This window comes from Megalobrama amblycephala, linkage group LG14 (assembly GCF_018812025.1).
Source record: "Megalobrama amblycephala isolate DHTTF-2021 linkage group LG14, ASM1881202v1, whole genome shotgun sequence".
Classification (NCBI taxonomy): Eukaryota; Metazoa; Chordata; class Actinopteri; order Cypriniformes; family Xenocyprididae; genus Megalobrama; species Megalobrama amblycephala.
Genome location: NC_063057.1, coordinates 3,000,552 through 3,017,404, shown reverse-complemented (window position 1 = coordinate 3,017,404; position 16,853 = coordinate 3,000,552). Strand labels below are relative to the sequence as shown.

Genomic DNA, 16,853 nt, shown 5'->3' with positions numbered 1-16,853 from the left:
GCACAACCAACAGAAAACAATACTCGCAAGGACTGTCATGACAACAGCCAGGTTGTCATAGAGCAAAAAATCCCACAGACTTAAAATTAGACAGAACTTTGTGACATCATATCTTCACATAGACACTCGGGGTGGGCTCATTTCACCCATCCTAGCAAGCAACCAATAAATGGCGACAGTTCAACTTAGCCACGCCCTAGCAACCACATACAGCACCCTGACTGCCAAACACTCAGATGTTATATACAGAAAGACGGTCCACTTGTATTACTATGAATGGGAGAATGTGCAACGCGCAATATGGCGGAATAATTCCCACCTTCGAAATAAATGAGCCAATTGCCAATTGGTAAAGTCATTATACCACACAGTCCTTTAAAAACAGTCCTGAGACACACACTTAGGACTGGGCATGCACATTAGCTTGGTCCAGCCTGAAAAATGCAGTTTTTTGTCATGATTCAAGCGTTTAGAAACAAAATTTATGAGACAGTTGTTGTCAGATTTCATTGGTGATTTCAAATCTGAAATTTAATTGTAAGCTTGGTGGAGAATTTGATGGTTTCCCATTCAAAGAGATATGAGCTGCACTTGCATGCCCGAGAGGCATTTCAAAGATGGCCGCAGAGTGAAATGACTTGTTTTAAAGGGACTTTGCAAACACTTTTTGGCAACAATCTAGCCACACCCTAGCAACCATTTGGACCATCCTAACAACATGGGGGTGAGCTCTTTTGACTCAGACCGGCTAGTAGTCTTTAATTATCATCCTGGCAACTGCCTATCCATGCCCTAGCAACCATTTCGAGGACCCTAGCAACCATATACCAACATAAGTCATATCTCAGCACCAGAACATTGTATAGATATAGGAGTTGGCTCTAGCAATCACGCAGAAGACTCTAGTAACTGCCTAGTGTCAAGTTTTGCCAGGGCAATCACCACATTTTCTTCAGAAAATGTATATATGTAGTTTTTATTTTTATTAGGCAGCAATATTTACCCTCTGTAAATATTGAATATCAGTGGTATTTTTTCCTTTACAAGGACATCTTTTTTGCTTTCAATACTTCAGTATGTCATGTAAAATAATTTAATCAATTAAATTAAATGAATTTATAAACAATTATGGCTGATTACAGTTTTATTTTGCAATGGTATTGTTTTCATGTGGGGTTGGGGTTGTTTGTTTTTTTGTGAAAGACCACTTCATACTTGTTACATTCAACATCACTTGCCTCTACGACAGTGAATACAAACTAATCTGACAGATCTGGCACCTGCAGAGGCACTAAACTCATAATTACACAAAATCAGATTCTAGCCTAAACATATTGAATGTTAAATAACAGATAAAGTCTCATGATAGAAATTTGCTATCATGAAATTTGAAATATCTGTTTGTTTGTTTGTTTGTTTGCCCCAAGCCCTGGTTAATTTCTGACTGGTCTTTGCAGAACAGAGAGATATAGAACTCTTGTATATGTATTAAATAACAGAACACACACATAAACTGTGATCCCTGTCATCTGTTGCTCAAAGGTGGCTCCAATTCAGGAAATACATTGAGTTTCCTCGTAATAAAACCACTTTGATTCCTGTTTGAGTATACAACATTCTTCACATCGAAATAGTGTTTTGTTGGTCACAAGGATCAAAGCTCATTTCTCACCGAAGGGACTTCAAATTCAAAATGTCATCAGGTCTCTTTGCAAATCTTATGTAATCTGTAAGCAAACTTAAGTGAATTAGATGCAGTCTGTCAGACAACAATCCATAACACATGCATCTGATTCTAAATCATGGCAGATTTTTTTACATTTAAACCACAAAGCTTTTCATCAAGGAAATTTCAAATGGGAAATTTAATCATTCTTTCTTGTGCTCTTTTTCTTCAAAGACATTTCCTTATCCTGTAGTCTATGGTAACAAAATGTTAAATATAGCCATTTTATAAAAGATTGATGACTACATTATTGATGATGGTGGTTTTACATGCAAATGCAGTATGTGTAAGTGAGCACGCACCTAATCTGATGCTCTCACACACACACACAGGTGTGAGACGTGGACAGATGAGTAATGATGCCATTGGACGATTTTATGTTCCTGACAGAGTGCACGTCTCTACAGGTAGGTGTGGACTGCTTCTGATTTTTAAAGACGCAGACCTTGGTCACACCACACTGTTGGAAACGAGGGTAAATTCCAGTTTATTTTCAGCAACATGACAATTACACATGGCACCAATTTATGACCGCTTGCTAAACAATAAAATCAATGTCAGGAACTGCAAGACAGAGTGCTGTCTCTCTCTGATCTATATGTCCCAAAGGATCTGAACCCACATCTATATTCATTCTCGGTTCATTCTCAGGAAACTGTGTCTAATAGACACATTTATGCATTATAAATATATATGCAAAAGTGGTGTTTACAGCCTTGCAAAGTTACTATCATGATTTCAACCTTGTCACAGTAAGTTTAAAGATCATTTAATTTGAACTGATAGCTGATTAGTTATGGAAGCACTGCATAGTTTTTGTGTGGCTTGTCATAAATTACACATTAATAATAATATAATAATAATAATAACAATAATAATCCATTAAATTTCTCTTGACTAGCATTTAACCTTGACATTATTTCAGGGTTGAAAGTAAGTATACAATGAAAGAGCACAAGCAGTAAGATAGTAAAAGTAGTTGCACCACACCCCATTATTTAGTCAAAATAGATTATGGAAGTCAATGCGGCTCATCAACTGTTTGGTTACCCATATTCTACAAAATTACCAACATTCTTCAAAATATCTACTCTTGTGTTAAGCAGAAGAAAGAAATTCATACAGGTTTGGAAGTAATGATGACAGAATTTTCATTTTTGAGTGAACTATCCTTTTAAATACTCACACACTGTGTGAGAAATGTACTTTTGGACTTACTGTTTGAGCCATCAAACCACTGTTTTTGAAGGGGAAAATGTCGCTGCATAACAGGGCTCAATGGAAATTGAGGGCAAATATAAATTTTGCATATTACCAGAGAGTATAGAAAATGCATGATATTTTAATTTCAATTAAGGCAAGATTTAGTTGGAATTTGATTCTGAATAAACCTACAAGTAACAGTTAGTGGTGAATGAGGACAAGTTTTAATATTAAATTCATTTATAAATATTAAGGTAAATATTTTAAACAGCTGTACTTCAATTATATCAGTAACAAGTTATGGAAACATGGCAGAATGATTGGCAGAAATTCATGAAATACCTGGGATTTAAACCTGCAACCTTCCGGTTCATGCCATTTAACTCCAAGTTAAACTGGTGGGGTAAAGTTCACTGGCAGATCCAAAACTATGATGATTTACACCGGAGACGTGAACCTGCCAGCCCAAAATTCCTCTAATCACAGGTTAAGTCACTTACAACATTCTTGGGGTATTTAAGCAGCTGAGGGGCCTGTGCAGGTGGGTGGAGGGTGGCAAGAGGATTATCTTATAATATTTCATAGGTAGTGTTAAGCTTCTGCTCTTAAGTGCTTCACGTGGTCATATTATGTCAAACATAGTGGCTAATCTAGTGTTAGTGGAGCACTGCTCAGGCTAAAATCGTCTGTTTCAAAACAAACACGCAAAAATCCAAAAATTGCTCTTAAACCTAAGCCTCATTAACACTGATCTACTGATGGCTGCCTTTCTGATGATCACATGGAGCCTTCAGCTCAGGTTTAGTGAGACATATGGGACATTTCTGGAATGGTAATGGCTAGTTGAACATTTGTATGTTTTATAGAGTTTAACAAACCAAAACATTCCTACATAATGTGCTCAGAAACTGAACTACCACGTGGAGGACACATTCTGGACAAAAATACAGTTTTAGAGTAGAATCTGTAAGCGATGCAACTCTAAGCAACAACTAATAAAAGAAAACAAAAACAAACACACTGATATGCATTTTAAATAACACTTAAAAAAAGTGCATAAAGTTGTCATGAAAATGTTAAAGTCCCCCTGTAGTCAATGATTTTGTCCCTAAAAACTCATCTTTGATCACCAAAATGACCTATTCAAATGTTTTTTTCTTGAAAAAAAAAAATCTTTGCCTTAAAATAGCTTGAATGTAACTCTACACCCTTGCTTCATTTAGTATACACCGTTTTTCGAATATGCAAATTAGCCCCGCCTCCACTCACACCAGCTCAGAGATCCACTCATCGACAATCACACAATGACGTGATTGGTTACAAGGTAGTTTGTTACATCAGAAACACCAGCGATTTCAAACACCATTTTTAAAACTGTCTTTGGTTCACTACAGTTGAGGAGAAAATACTCAGCAATGGTGCTGACATATAAATTTGCACATGGTTTGTCTTAAAGCATATTAAAAACACCACATAGACATATAAACAACATTTTAAAATTGATTTTCACCACAGGGGGACTTTAAAGCATTTTTCATGAAATTTAGGAATTATTCCAGGATTGCAGGCAATACTGTTCCTGCTAAGATTGAGTGTACTGTAGTAAATGATACCACAGCTCGGTATGAAGGTTGTGTCAGTGACTTAGAAAAGTGTCATTGAAAAGTTTACTGATGCTAAACTTAACAAGAGGAAGCCAAAAACGCTGAGAAATGGGATGTGGCCAATGCAATACTGTACAGTATGTATGGATACAATAGAGACATGCAGGAGCATCAAACATCTATCTTCTTTGGGACTAGTTTAAATCAATGCTATCTCATGACCAATTCGTACGTATTTTACGAGGTGGCTAATTCGGACGAATTCATACAATTTGTCTAAACCCCAGTGACAGGTATGTTTAGGGGCGGGGTTAGGGGTAGGTCATTCATGCAAATTCATACAATTTGTCTAAACCCCAGTGACAGGTAGGTTTAGGGGCAGGGTTAGGGGTAGGTAATTCGTACGAATTCATACCAATTTGGCAACTCATAAAATACGTACGATTTAGCAAAAAACGTATGAATTCGTACAAGAGAGGTCGTACGAAATCGTATGAATTGCCGTGAGATCGGGTTGGTTTAAACTAATAGGGCAGATGATGGCAGTTTTTAGTTTAAAGAAAATTATTCGCGGTTGGACCACAAAAAGTAAAAGTCAAAAGAATACCAAGAATTAACATCATACATGCTCCTGAATGAAAACAATGCGTCTGGAGTGTTTTCACATTATCCTACAGTACCGACATGTCAAAATTATGAAAGAATATTCAAACAAAATTTTATAGAAAAAGGCAATATAATTTGAAAATAAATATGCTGTACTACATTACATAGACACAAAAAGATGTTAATATTCAACATATTTACATGGAGTAAATAAATAATGTTTAAACTGTAAAACTCCAAATCAGACCACATTTGAGCATACTGTTTCAGCTTGTTAGATCTTATTATAGTAGAAGTAAATGGTGACATTGGTTTGGCCTATATATACATTTGGCTGCTATATTGTTATTCAATACGTATGTCACACACTGACATCAAGACTGTTTTGCCAAAACGTACTCACACATGCACACACACAAACACTAGCCTCGTTTGCACACAAAATCACATTTACACAGTTTGTTAGAGATCACACGGCACACACACACATCTGCAGTAAGGCGGCAAAGTCAAGGCAGTTGGCAACATAACTCAATGATCAGTAATAGGAATGTTTCTCTGTTCATCTACGGAAAATAAAATAGGATGAAAAGCTTTTTTGCTCCAGACAGCCATGGAGCTTTGCAGAGGCCAAGAAGATCCATCTTAACACTGCACATAAATAGGTCAAATTAAATACAAAGAGATAGAATACTGAAAATATTCTAAAAAAAAAATTTAAAAAAATCATAAATTACTGAATTGTTTGGGGGAATAGATTTGGACGAAAATTCCAAGACTAGCTGAACGACAACGAAAAACCTAGCACAAAATCATTGTCTTAAATCCCCAGTAGTGTGAAAGCATGGAACCTAATCACACGATCTACTCAAAGTGGTTTCCAAATATGTCATATATTGAATGAATATCCCTTTAAGGAGTGAATATGACCAAAATCCTCTTGGGTTTGCCTCGTCAAGGTCAGAGCTCTGGTGCAAACATTTACCACAGCGGCCAGCGGGTTTCCATGGTATCACTGTGTGACATTCCAACGGCAGATTCAGTTCTGTCTACCATCAAAACTCCAGTCATTTATCCATCTCTTAAAACACGCATAGTGCTCAGTGTTCATGTACTGGGAGGAATGATTCCACAGCGCGTAATGGACGCTGACGCATTGTTGCAGTCCTCCAAATGTTTTGTTTGATCTCGTTTACATTTCGATTCAAATGAAAAACTGCACAGCAGACCCAAATCCAGTGATGTGATTCGTTGAGTATGACTTTGATTTCGAGTACGTCCGACTTTACGCACGCCAGCCAAGATCAGAAACATTTACGTAGGTCTTTTGCGAAGACCCTTTAGCAGCAAATCAAATCCTGTGCTTTCAGTCTCTCGGTTCGCTTAATACACACATGAAAATCATGAAAATATACAGACAGACCATTTCATTGACTATTAACCCCCCACCTCCCCCAAACCCCTTCACTTCATTCTCTCAATATCTCCGTGATGGAAAAATGAGACCAAAGTTCAAAGCTGAAAGTTCAAAGTGCTGTGAATTACTGGTGAAAAATTCCTTCATGTCAGAGTCCATTCTCAAGTCTGTTCGGTTCACCTCCTTGGTTTGTCACATCTGGGAAAGTAAGTAGAAAAATCACAAATGAAATCTCTGTAACATCTCAATTGTCCTACCCTAGAACGGAAGAAGTTTAAACCTTTGCTCAAGGTTCCTGCCAAATAAAGGCTCCCTTTGACAAACAGGGTATCTTACATGTGTTTCCTACATTTTCAGAAGAGATGCATCAATGTCTCAAACTGACATACTCTGATTTACCAATATACAACTCATGAAATTCTTCCAATTTGTCAATCATTTTTTACACTCTTTCAGTTGTTTTGGAGAAACATCTGGGACAAAGTTGATATTCACTCAAAAAAATGAACTTTCACTGTTAGTTTCACTCAAACCACCCTTGTTCACATTACTTAAAAAACTCATGTAACTACATGAACATAATTTAACTGCGTTGTTTCTACTAAAATTGAGTATTGTCAGCTTTACTTAGTGTTTGTTCAGTCAACTTTATTGTTGACATAACTAAATGTGCAGTGGATCCGTAGTTCCCAGCATGCTTTGCAAGGGACTGCATTAGGAGAGTAAATTTAGGGATTAAGGTGTTATTTTATGTGTTTTTCAGTAAAGGGAAAGATGTTGTTCGTTTATGTTAGTGTTTAATGTTCAGTTATGTTGGACATTTAGAGTAGTTTCTGTAATGTTTTTGCATTTTGTGGTTACCATTATGCAGAAGAGTGTCGCCTGTGTTTAGGCTGTGCGCACTCATATACGCATGTTTATAGGATGAAATTCCTGCTCTCAATTCAATTGAGTTTGTTCAATTAGTTATTTTTTGAGTGCATTTTGAGGTGAGGGGCTGCATTCTGATATGTTGTATCCTTTTTATTTAAATGATTATTCAAAAAATGTGTTCACCTTACGTAATCAACATAACATTATTAAGTAAAATATTATGTAACAGTGACATTCAAATGATTTGTATTTACTCAAAGAAATTTTGTCAGCTTTACTTGAATTTCTTTTGATCATTCAACTAAATAGTTTTTTGTACAAATTACTCAATATTTTTGCGTGGAACCACTTGACACTTATTTTTTAAGTAAATCCAACAATTCATTTTTTTGAGTGTTTAAAGAAGCAGCAACCATCACTTTCAAAGGAAAGGGCAGTATGAACATTCTGCCAAACATCTCCATTTGTCTTCTGCTGAAGTAGTAAAGTCATAAGGCTTTGGTACAACATGACGATGAGTAAATGATAAGAGTATTCATTTAATTTCCTATTGCTTGAAATGAAAGACCAACCTCTGAACAACACATCTTTTGTCAAGGGATGTATAAGACAATACAAAAACAGGAAGGCCAGTCTTGCACTAACGTGTAGATGCACAAACAAGTGTAGATTTACAAACACACCTGCAGGTCCTTTCGTTGAGTTCTAGTTGTCTAGACCTGCAGTCGGCTTCAGAGTGTTTACAGGAGCACTGACACGTCTCTGGGTCTTGAACAAACAACTTTTTTCTCCTTTCAGAGCATGTAGAACAGCAAGGCTCACACTGACTACTGAAGAGAGACAGAATGAGAGATAAGGAGAAGGATTGGGGGAGATTACTGCTGATACATAGTCATTGCCATTATTAAACACTTTCACCCAAACATACACACACAAGCACTTGGTGAGTCAAGCAGTATACTTTTTGAGTCACCCTGGTCTGGTACCATGGTTTCATCCCTTCTGAGGGTCCTAGGGGGTTTTGTAGAGTGTAAATAGCTGAAGTTATAGGCAGGATGTGGCCATGCACCTGCAAGCTCAGTTGATGCAAGAAAATAATGAAAACAACCATAAACTGTTTAATTTTCACTCTTTCCTTTTTAGAAAAGCATACTGGAATAAAAGGCAGAGAGAGCGCAGTGAGAATCCAGTGTTTCAGTTTATTGCTTCTTGTAGTGTTGGATCGGGGTCATCAGGACACATGTACAGTACGAAATGATGGACTCCAAGAGGAAGATTCACACATATATTTGTGCCAAGTGACCTTATTTGAAGTCAATATTGCTCTGAGGACAGGCTTATCAAAACCAAATTCTAACCCTGACCTGACTTTAAATCACAACAGGCCTATTTACACAAAGAACGATTGGCATGAAAAACATGCACAACACTTTAGTTTACCCATTTTTGTGCTTTGGCCACTTTCTTAGCAGGAAGAAAGGACAGGAATATTGAGAGAAGATGTTAAGGAAATGTCAGATTTAAACCTACATGAGCACCACATCTCAATAATTTTCTTAGCATCAAGTCACAATAACATTTTACATCCAAATTTGAAATCCATCTTTTCAGAGATTGTCATAAATTCAGTGTGAATAATTGTGGTGCAAATAAAAACATACTTTCATGCTCTTTGTCACAACAGGCCTTAAATTTTTATTTTTTTAATATGAAAACCCAAACCCCAGCCCTCAGAAAAATACTGACCTCAAAAGCATTAGTCTCACAGGAGCAGACTGTCCTCGTGTGCATTTCTTCGCTCTTTCTTTTTCATTGAAACACATTTAATTTCCCAATTACTGGGAGAAGCACCAAAGTAAACAGGCTTTTTGACTTTCGTAATGCTGTGCGGCAGAGCTCGCGCAGCATGACAAGACCAAACTCACAGCAATGAATTAAAAAAGCAAATCTCACACAATCCTTCTCATATGTCAGAGAAGACAGACCCATTGTGAGGATGATGGTCCTAATACAATAAAAAAAAAAAAAAAAAAAAAAAAAAAGATGAGAACAAAAAACATTCCAAAAACAGGAAGCGGCACAAACAAGGTTGTGATTCCAACAGAAATATTGTAACAGATTAGTACCATCAACGGAAAGCCATGCTGAGTGGGTCGGTTAAGTTTTTATGTCGGCTACCTCCCCACTGCTCACCTCCTCTGATCATAGAGCTTGATTTATTGGGTCCTGTGGCACAACCTATAGAGTGCAACTGTACAGCTCCAGAAATAGAAATCCCATTCATTTTCCCCATTGAAAAACAGATGAGCTCAGAGGCTGTTAAGTGATGGTGCTTATGTAGATGGTGCTTTTGCAATTTTTCATTTCTGAATTCCCATGAAATGCTGCACTACTCACAATCCTTAAGCAAGATCCTCCAATAAGAGAACCTGAGAACCAACCTTGGAAATGATAACAAATCTAGTTTTGCTAGGTAACTTCTGAGACTGTCCATTCCCATTAAGCGCTGCTAGTGACAAAATCCAAGGAGTTTCCTTATCCACAATCAATATACTTCATTACTTTGCAATAAACATCTCATGTCAAATTGTAGCATCTCTATATATATTATTATATGCCTACAATTAATGACTTGTCAGACTTGTTAGTGTATTGTGGTTCTTGTTTGGATTACATCATTCACAATGCTGCATGGAATGAATAGTTCATTCTCTCATAAAAGACTACTTTTTTCCAAATACGTTCTTTGTTCAGATCAAAGGTTGTAGTCCTATATTCATCCTGGAGTTGACTGGTTTGGTTAAAGGCTTAGAACTCTTTACCGAAGATGCCTAAGGAGACTGAATGGAAAATGAATGGGAAAATAATTCTGACTAAAAATAGTGGACAGTCACTGTGGCACTCTACTGGTTTGTGCCTTTTACAAAAGTCCTCAACAATTTGACAAAACATTGTTAATGTTAATGGTTTTAGCATGTGCGTCGGCATTAGTAAGGCAAGCTCTGTGAGAGCAGAGATCGAGCATGTGGTTTTGGTCAGTTTTAATTAAGTGGCAGAGGAGTTGATGGATTAATGGCAATTAACACCGTCCGACAGAAATGCACTGATTAAAGGAGGCATAAAATCTCCTCCCAAATTAATTTGACAACCAAGAGTGCCAAACTCAGGTGCAGGTGAGAGGAGGCGAACGCAGAGGTGACGTACAAATCCCGCTTTTTTTCACGGTTTTTCTTTCTCTTTCGCTTTTGGCCTTTGCCCTTCCGGGGTTTTCTGGAAAGGGAACATGACAAACAAAGAAGAACATCGAAAAACAAAAACTGAATCGGAGTTGTTGCAAAAGATCATCCACACAGTCAGATTGCAGTGAACGTAGTGCTAAAATGATCCAGATGGAAACATCAGTAAACATGTCCCACTAAAACACATCTTTCTCTTCTTGTTCTTGTATTAGTGCCTGACACAACTGCAAACTCCAGAGACAATATGAAATGAAAAGCCAGCCAGGCTCTGGGAAAATATTCGCCAATTCTTCAGATTCTCTCTCACGAAAGAAGTTTCAATAAATAAACAAGGCATTAAATCTTCACATTAAAGCATCACTAATGTTAGCAGGACTCCTGGCTGGTGCAAAACACAGACAAACTGATTCAAACTGAGCCAAAGATCAAAGTCTACTGGAGAGTTTTAACTCTCAAAGTCTAATGGAAACCGTCAAATGCTCGCTTTATAACGAGAATACTGATCAATCAGCAAATGAACGCGCATTATCAGCGACATACACTTCCATTTATCTTTCGGATAGCTGAAAATCCTGGCATATCACGTCAGACACGTCAGGCAGTAAGAATGTGAACTTTCCCCTATCTCGCAATCAGAGTACAAACTGATGTGCTGCGATCTGTTTAAGGTTATTTGCATTAGTGGTTGACCAATATGAGTTTTTCAATGCTCAATGAAAATAAGTAGAGAGCAGGGTGGCTGATATATGCAGTATTCACTAAAAATATTTGAAAACATTTAATTGAATCAATCATTTCATAAAGGCGTCTCTAACAAATGATACGAAGTTGAAGCTCTTTAAACAGAACATCAGGACTATAAAGTTGAATTTGCTCCTACACAGCTGACAAATCAGGCTGGTTATCATCTACGATTACATTTCAATCACGTTATGAGGCAGCGTCTGTGGACACGGTGCTCTGCCAAGGAACAGCCTCTGTGTCAAAGGGCCAATTGTTTACCAGAACCAGAAAACATTTAAACATTTTAAACCCCTAGAGATAACCTCTGACCCGTAACACATCTGCCACACGATCAACACACTCGACTTCAGTAAACTTTCAAACACTTCGGCCCACATTCTCTGGTGAGAGGGAGTCATCAGAGAGGAGGTTGACTGACCGCTGCGGTATCTCTGAGGAGTGGAAATGGGCTCGTAAACAAACGCAGAAACCAGTGTCTTATCGCCGGACGTAAAGACACTTCAGAGATGACAAATCCCTCTGTTACCTCAATGAACCTCAGATCATAAAGCAGAGCTTAGCCGACGCAGAGATGAATGTGGGGCGAGGGCATTGAACTAGCGGGCGAAACTCACACACCTGTTCACGAAGCTCTTTACACACCTGAGGAGCTGAATTCACGCTTGAGAAAGCAACGTGCAACGACATGAAGACATCAAATAGGAAGAGAGATCAGATAATGGTGTAAGGGTCAGAGAGTATCTCAGTTCATTTGAAGAAGGCTGGATTAACAAAAGCAGTAGTTCTGGTCTTTTGGGTTAGGGCTGGGCAATATAGCTTAAAAGTGTTTGTTTTTGAGCTATTGTTTCAACTAAACAGCCATTGTGTCCCTATACAATATAGTTAGTATCTACTTTTCCACACTATTTTTCACAAAGTGGAGGACATTTAGGAAGAATGTGTATGTATTATTATAAGACAGAAATAATTTTTAGTAACACGTTAATATGTATACTTTTGAGTGATAACACAAACAAATTGTTGAATCAGAGCTGAACTGATTCACCGATTGTCGTGAGACAAGTAGGGATCACAAAATGACTCTAAAGCGCATCTTTAGAGACAACATAACAGTCAAATAAAAACATATTTACTATACGTTTACTATAATGTTGTCTAAATTTATATTGCCTGCAAAGATATCATGCATACATTATATCGCCTAGTCCTACTTTTAGTGTAGCTTTAGTTTGACAATGTTGCCACTAATGATTTTCAAGCTCTAAATCACCTGTTCGCTCGGTTCATGTGTTTAAAAACAACAGTGAAGAGTTCCACTGTTCTCTCACCATCAGATTTTATGGCTTTATATAACATGAAAAGCAAAGCAGGTGAGATGAAGGGATCAGGGAGACAAGGAAAACAGGAAGGAATACACCTAGCTGGAGATAAGAGTGACTGAGATAAAGGCAGAGAGATTAGGGAACAAGAATGAATGCAAGAATGATGGAGGGGAAAATGACAAAATAAAGCGATGACAGAAGCACACACACACACACACACACACACACACACATCATCACCACACTAGAACAATGACACTCACTTTTCTCTTTTCTCTGGAAGATCTTTTTTCAGCCTGAAAGAGCAACAAAAAGAGCGAGACATTACCTCAGGAAGCATTGTTTGTTTGTGAGCACACAATCACACACACAATTAAAGATCTGCACATGCAGAAAACAGAACAGACAAAACATCCACTTATACCCCTCAATTATATTAACACAACTAGAAATACAATTATAGAGCAGATAATATCAGACAGATAATAGATGACAAAGAAGTGTCCCCAAATGTTGGATGAATCTGATAGTCTTCCGTATAGTAAAGTCCTCAAGAAAAGTTTATATTTTAAAAATGGAAAAGATTTTCTTTCATTGGTAAGACATGAAATGGTTTGTCCCCATTTAGGTAGCTATGTGTGTGCATGGGTGTAGAAATGAGGATTCTTACCGACACTGGCATTCACTGTGTTCTGCAAAACTCATGAAAAAGTCACTTTGCTGACGGAGTGGTTTCACTCTTTTAATCTACAGAAAAAGCAATAACACACATTAAAATGCCACATCACAGACATACAGGCAGTTAGTGTTAAGTAAAAGCTACATTCAACACTACCTAAAAATTGGCTACTTTTATTCAGAAGAAACTGTTAGCTTGGCCAAAAAGAGAGATAAAGGGTTTGAGTATGGGAGACAAAGTAGAGGAGTGTAGGGTTTCCAAAAAGATAGTGGGAGAAAATAGAAAGAAAAAGAGAGCAACAGTCTGGAAGTTAGGGGTCTCTGACCTCCAAGGTAATGTTGTATGTGATGGTGGGGGTGCATTCCAACATTTCATCATTACAGCACCCAGCACAGCGGGTGAGAACCACACAGGACGGTATGAAGATATGCTCTATGTCATCAGGGTATTCCTGATGAATTTCCACCAGCATTTCCCGAGGACGACAAAGTGACTTGTTATACACCTCCATGAATGGCACCACTGCAAGTTAGAGAAAAAGGGGAAATCAGTTCATCGTTTTATTTTTTGTTTGTTTTTTTGGTAAAAATGTAGAACCGTTTTGGCCAAGAGTTGCACAATTTTTTCTAGGCCTTTTTCAAGGCCAACACTGTTTGGAAATCTGGGAGCCCTTCTTGGAATTTGTGACTGACATGGGTGTCCATTTAAACCATGTACATTCCTTGAGTTGCACTCAGCCTACTTCACACACACACACACACACACACACACACACAAAAGACCCAAAAGTAGCCTGTGTGTATATTCTGTAAAGCTGATTGAGTCTCTCATTTTACATGAAGAAGAAAAACACTTAAATGAAACATGGTTCTCTGGGTTTAGCAGAGATTGAGCAATGAAAGGTTTGGCAATGCTCACTCCAAATTATCCCTTGGAGATTTGTGTTCAGATGTAATACAAACCACACTGGATCATGTGCTTCTAATAAATACTACAATTTATCCTAACCTATACAGTGTCAGTTTGATTAAAGGCACAGCATTGCCCTCCTTCACCCATCCACCAGAGGGCGCTGTGCTCAGGGACTCCGCATGTGTCCAGTCTCTAGATGACACCATTGAGTTCAAACAGACACTCACCGTCATATGTGCTTTTGCCTCCCTCCCTCGGTATGTAGGCACTCTGTGGTATATATAAAAAAGAAATTCGTATTTAAAGACTGTGTTCAGTTATACATATTTGTTCACAATCGTTAATCAAAAGAGTCCCAACAGGTTTGACTAGTTATTCACCACAGCATCATTTCCTCAGTTTTAGAATGATGCAACAAATTACCTAATTTCATTTCAAAACCAAAGTTCATTAAAAAAACGTAATAAGGTTAGCAATCACAAAGAATGGTTATTTTTGCTTGTGTAGCCTATATAAACATTGCTTTTTAAAAATAACGTTACTCAAGTACATATATATATACAATAATAACATTAACCTATAGTATTTATTTCAAAAAAGGACTTGAGACTTGAAAAATCTGACACTTGACTTAAACTTGGCCTTGACAGTCAAAACTTGAACTCTGTTCTAGAGACTTGTGAACATGTCGGATTTCACACACTTCAGATTTTGCAGAGGCTCTTTGGAGACACGTGCACTTCTCAGTGAAGCTTTTTTCCCCTTTCATTTGAGCCTTTTAGACCGGCGGAACTTTTTCTTGGGTTTACATGCATTACTTGATCACATGATGCCATTGCCATAAGCACAAACTTCTCATCAAACTGTCTGATTAACAATTTTTATAGTATTCATCCATGCCCTTGAATATAAAGTTTCGAATTTCATCAAGAATAAGTCTGTTTGGTAAAGATTTTCTGAAGGTATGCTCAAATCACAACTTAAATGATTTGTTTCTTTATATTGTGGTCTCACCGATGCCGGATATGTTGGTGCCCCGGTCCGTCTGAAGAGCTATACTGTAGCTGCGCCTTTAAAGCGTAATAATATCACTAAGGTGGCTATGATAGGGCCTTCACCATAATCGACAACAAACTTCCCAACAGTTGAATGGAGTCTGATTGCGCATATCGTTGGATTCCCCCGATTCTAACCTGTCTACTGTGTTAAACGGCTCAATGTGGGATGGTCAGATTTGCCTGTTCAAGTCATTTTGAAGCGCTTGGCAAAACATAGTCAATGACCTCGCAAGGGGAACACAAGGACGTCCAATAGTGGCGCAGACACATTACATTCGAAATAACACTATTTAAAATTCAACCAATACGTCGGCGTCTTTCTCTATATATATATGCATAGGGATATAAAACTTACCTTGACAGCTGAAAAATACAGAAGCGTCACAATAAATAACTGGAGCACGCGAACGGCAAAGTTCATGATTGAATTTATAAGGCGAATAACTCTTTTTAAAACCCTATCCGATGATAGGCGGACTTTAGCAAACGCATCGGTAAAGGTCTCAGAAAGCAAGTTAGACATGAGTAGAGGCTTCTTCACACGGGGTCCGACCTATAGGTGCAACAAGAAACCCATGTTGGTCCCACAACACACATGCAGACACCTGAGAGACCGTGAGATCCACGGAAACTGTTACAACGTCTCTCAGCTGTTGCCGATTATTTTCAGAATATCCAGAAATATGAGAATCCAGGACGCAGGTCCTCTCACATTGTTGAGAAGTAGATCAATTTTTTCTTCCAAGGCTATTACAATCCACATCACAAAAGTAATCCCATGCTTAGCCTGCCGCCCGTCTCCAAGTGCGCTGGGTTCATTGGGAAAGGGACGCAGAATGGATAAGGAACTCACTCGCCGATATAAATTTCAGTATTGCCAACAGTGTGTTATTAGTGGAGCATACAGTGATACCAGTGAGAACACAAAGACGCTGAAGAGAGAATGCGATATCCAAGCGCACTTCTAGTCCCTACGAATGAACATTGCTTTAATTCCGCTTCCTGTTGGATTTGTCGGCTTGATTCTCAAGTTCTCCCTCTTGCCGTTATGAATGATCAGGGACGCCGCCGTTCCTCGGTTTTAACGAACAGCTTCAGCTGTCGGTCAGTTCTGGGACCACAGTGATTGAAACTCAACGCCATTGGACGAGTCACTGCGATGGGCGTGGCTATAGTGGTGTCAGATGGGACGGATCGGCGTTCAGTGTCGTGTCTCATTTAAGTTCAATGCGCAAATGTTGACTTATTGGTAACTGTAAGAGCTCCAATAAAACGAGAGCTTAGAGTGCTGGCATCAATTATGTTTAGATATTTGATATAAAAGTGGTCTAGTGTTTCATCACATGAGAAAACAGTTATAGCCCTCTTATTGCAAGTTTGTACAGGCTAACTTACATTGCATGGCTCTCTGAAATACTTGATTTTTATTGGTCAATCGCGGCATTCGATGGTCTAATATTTCTGAATAAT

The 16,853-nt window shown here is 38.1% G+C and overlaps 1 protein-coding gene across 4 annotated transcripts; it reads right to left on the bottom strand.

Moving 5' to 3' along the window:
- Positions 1-5,250: 5,250 nt before the first annotated feature.
- Positions 5,251-16,527, bottom strand: vegfab (vascular endothelial growth factor Ab). 4 transcript variants are annotated; one of them, XM_048154429.1, is made up of 8 exons: positions 15,739-16,527; positions 14,553-14,595; positions 13,739-13,935; positions 13,405-13,481; positions 12,998-13,030; positions 10,634-10,699; positions 8,113-8,256; positions 5,251-6,754 (listed from the first exon to the last, which is right to left on the bottom strand). In XM_048154429.1, the coding sequence occupies exons 1-8, from the start codon at positions 15,904-15,906 to the stop codon at positions 6,733-6,735; spliced, it is 750 nt and encodes a 249-aa protein (XP_048010386.1). In that variant the 5' UTR covers positions 15,907-16,527; the 3' UTR covers positions 5,251-6,732. The 4 variants fall into 4 exon arrangements, with proteins under 4 accessions (XP_048010386.1, XP_048010385.1, XP_048010388.1 ...); XM_048154428.1 differs by having other exon boundaries at positions 8,113-8,259; positions 15,739-16,526; XM_048154431.1 differs by lacking the exon at positions 10,634-10,699 and having other exon boundaries at positions 15,739-16,525.
- Between the last annotated feature and the right edge of the window lie 326 nt (positions 16,528-16,853).

Excerpts from the sequence above, each read along its gene's own strand:
- vegfab (XM_048154428.1), bottom strand. The coding sequence starts at position 15,906 with ATGTCTAACTTGCTTTCTGAGACCTTTACCGATGCGTTTGCTAAAGTC. Across the intron at positions 13,031-13,404 it reads CACAGTGAATGCCAGTGTCG|GCTGAAAAAAGATCTTCCAG; the intron begins GTAAGAATCCTC and ends TTGCTCTTTCAG. Across the intron at positions 10,700-12,997 it reads CTTCCAGAGAAAAGAGAAAA|AAAACCCCGGAAGGGCAAAG; the intron begins GTGAGTGTCATT and ends TTCCCTTTCCAG.